General features: G+C 58.1%; 1 protein-coding gene across 1 annotated transcript; it reads left to right on the forward strand.

Annotated features, from left to right (window-relative positions):
- The first annotated feature begins 845 nt into the window (after positions 1–845).
- Positions 846–2,951, forward strand: LOC109748255 (serine carboxypeptidase-like 50). The gene has a single exon (XM_020307294.4). The coding sequence runs from the start codon at positions 921–923 to the stop codon at positions 2,295–2,297; it is 1,377 nt and encodes a 458-aa protein (XP_020162883.1). The 5' UTR covers positions 846–920; the 3' UTR covers positions 2,298–2,951.
- The last annotated feature ends 504 nt before the right edge of the window (positions 2,952–3,455 follow it).

A 3,455-nucleotide genomic window follows, 5' to 3' on the forward strand; every position in this document is an offset into this window, starting at 1 on the left:
ACTGAGCAAGCTCGAAAAGTAAGGGCAAAACCCATGGGTAGGAACCAACTAGGGGTAAAAATGCAATTGTCCCAAAGATCAAATGTGAGAGATCATGACTTGCTGTGTCATCTTGCACAACATAATCATTGAGAGCGAGCAGGAAGAGCCAGTGTTTGACACTGAACCATATTACAGGCAGGGTCCTCATGCCCAAATTGATCACCACCTGCCGGCAACCTGGACGGCCTTCCTCAATATGCTCAGGAGATCCGAGACCCACTGATGCATCAACAACTACAGCAGGATCTGGTGGAGCACCTATGGAGGCTCAAGGGCAACGCCTAGCTCGACCTGTGATGAAATATGAGTTTTTTTGTTGTTGAACCATATAATTTGTATTGGACTACTTGATTTCGATTGATTTCCTGTGATGAACTATGTGATAAAAAATAGCTTCTGCTGAATTTGCTCCGAACCACAGCGAATATGGGCCGACATTAGTCAATTTGCGCCGATAGCGAGTCAATTTTGCGCCGAAAGTGAACTAAAAAGTGAGCAAATTTGTGTCAAAATTGGGCCGAAATCGACGCCTGAGGATGACATGGGGTGGCGGCAGGGAACCCAATCACCCCTCACGCTGATTTTAGCGCCGGTTCACCCAGGCGGCGATATTTGAAGCGGGGGTGGGGGCGGGAGGAATTGGAGTTCTCATCTAGGAAATGGCTGAACGAATCCAATCAGATCTTGGCAACTTTGAGTTGTCGCTTTCCAGATTTCGTGTCACAATGAGCATAGCTCACGACCCGTCTATGTCGTGCACGTGGACTCGTGGAGCGCGTGCGATTACTACAATGCACCGTGATGCCCAGTTGAGGTGCCAGTATCTAGCTCTCTTCACTCCCGCCAGACGAAAGCGACGCACCACACCACGTCGAGCCATGGAGTCACCGCCTCGTGCGGTGCAGCTGCTGGTTCTTCTCGGCGTCGCCGCCGTCTCGGCCTCGGCTGATGCGGCGTTTCCAAGAGAGGCGCTCCCGACCAGCTCCGGCTACCTCCCCGTCGACGCCTCCACCAACGCCTCGCTCTTCTTCGCCTTCTACGAGGCCAGTGCCCCGCTCGCCGCGCCGGCCGACACGCCGCTGCTCCTCTGGCTCGAGGGCGGCCCCGGCTGCTCCGGGCAGCTCAGCAACTTCCTCCAGCTCGGTCCCTACTCCCTCCGCCGCCGCACCGGCAACTGCACCTCCCCCTCGCGTAACCCCTTCGCGTGGAACCGCCGCTTCGGGCTGCTCTTCCTCGACAGCCCGCTGGGCACCGGCTTCAGCGCCGCGTCGTCCGTCGCGGACATCCCGCGGAGCCAGCCCGCCATCGCCGAGCACGTCCTCGCCGCGCTCCAGTCCTTCTTCGACGCCAGCCCGGCCCGCTTCCGCGCGCGGCCCTTCTTCCTCGCCGGCGAGAGCTACGCCGGCAAGTACGTCCCCGCGGCAGCGTCGCGCATCCTCGCCGCGAACATGGCGCTGCCGGCGAACAGAAGGATCGGCCTCCGCGGCGTGGCCATCGGCAACGGGCTGGTGCACCCGGTCGCGCAGGTCGCCACGTACGCCGACACGGCCTACTTCATGGGGCTCGTCAACCGGCGGCAGTGGCGGGAGCTGGAGGTTATGCAGGCCGAGACGATGGCGCTAGCGCGGGCGGGGCGGTGGGGTGAGGCGACGGACGCGCGCGCGCGGTTGCTGGCGCGGCTGCAGGCGGCCACGGGCCTCGCCACGCTCTTCGACGTGGTCACCCAGGGGTGGCTGGACGCCGACATGCTGGGCGAGTTCGTGAACCGGGCCGGCGTCAAGGCGGCGCTGGGTGCGCGGGGCGACGTCGCGTGGGAGGCCTGCGCGGCGGCGGTGGTCACCGCGTTGCGGGAGGACGGGATGAAGAGTGCAAAGCCGGAGGTGGAAGCGCTGTTGCGGCGGGAGGGGATGCGGGTGCTTCTGTACGAGGGTCTCCGCGACCTGCGCGACGGCGTGGCGTCGGCGGAGGCGTGGCTGGAGGAGGTGGACTGGGACGGGATGGCGGAGTTCCGAGAAGCCGAGCGCGCCGTGTGGCGGACCACCGACGAGGGGGAGCTCGCCGGGTACGTGCAGAGGCACGGCGCGCTGGCGCACGTGGTGGTGTACGGTGCCGGGCACTTCGTGCCGGCGGGCAATGGCCGCGCGGCGCAGGAGATGATTGAGGGTTGGGTGTCCCAGATGGGAGTGTTTGGTAGCGGCAATACCGGCGACCGTGTACTCGAGACCGGCGGCGGCGTCGGGCACGCCGTGATATGATTAAGCTTGTAAAGACCACGAGTCTGACAGTCATCAACGTAGGAGCAACTCTGCCTACCGCTTCGTTCTCAACCGCCCAGGGGAGGCGATTTGGCAGGCCAAGCCGTTCCTGCTTCCTGTTGCCGGTGAGGCCGTCGGCTCCTCTGCCCTCCGCTCACCGCTCCGGCGGCAGCGGGAGGGTGGGGGAGCCCGGGTCCTTCCGTCCGGTCTGTAGATAGGTTTAGGATAGGTATGTCGGGTAACGGCGCTTGTTCGGTGCCGACGCCGCCATCGCGAAGAAAGTTTTTCGGGCCACCGCCTTCACGATGTTCTTCAGCGGTGTCGAGGAGCCACGGATTTGTGTTCGAGCGAGTTCTTCAAGACGGCGGTGGAGTTCTTGCTCTGGCTCTTGTTTCTTTGGCTCCATCCGCATCGCGCCGGCTGTGTCTCCAGTGTCGTCGCAGAGCCGGAAGTATGTATCTTGGAGTTGGCCGACACTCCAGCGCCGGTCTTGTCCAAGGGATGCTCAACAAGGAGATTTGGCGTGGAAGATTAGTCTAAATTTCAGTTAAGTTCGTCTAAATGTCTATGTAAAATATTTCGAATCGGCAGCGAATTTCGTTCTAGTAAGTTGTATGTACTTGTTGAATCAAATTTGTGTTTGTATGCACAAAATTTGTGCTTGTGCCACTGATTTTTTTTACTCCGCTAAATATTAAGGATCCGTTAGAAATGGTCGATCGTATCCTCTAAAGGATAATCGATTGTATCCTCTAAAATTTAAGAAATCAGTTAGAGTTGCTCTAAGGTACAAAGTGCTCTTACAAAGTTACATATAATGGTTTAGCGCCTTCTATATGCATAGGAACAACTTCTTTGCATCTTAATTATTTTCCTAGATAAATAGCAAGAATAAGAGCATCTACAACGGCAAGTAACAAAATCCGGCCCCAAGTGCCCATGGACGTGCTCGGACACGTCCCTGGATAGTGATCGGACACACAACAAAAAATCATTTTCACAACCAGATACCCCATTTTCAAATCCTCAAATTCATATTATTACACGCACATGAAACCTAATCTAAAGTGGTGCCCGTCTTGCTTTACCATGCCCATGTACGGCGACTGGCTGCTCCCGCCCAAATGTTGGTCCAGTCGCCGGTGAGGTAGAGTAGGA

The sequence above is a fragment of the Aegilops tauschii genome, chromosome 1 (assembly GCF_002575655.3).
Source record: "Aegilops tauschii subsp. strangulata cultivar AL8/78 chromosome 1, Aet v6.0, whole genome shotgun sequence".
Lineage (NCBI taxonomy): Eukaryota > Viridiplantae > Streptophyta > Magnoliopsida > Poales > Poaceae > Aegilops > Aegilops tauschii.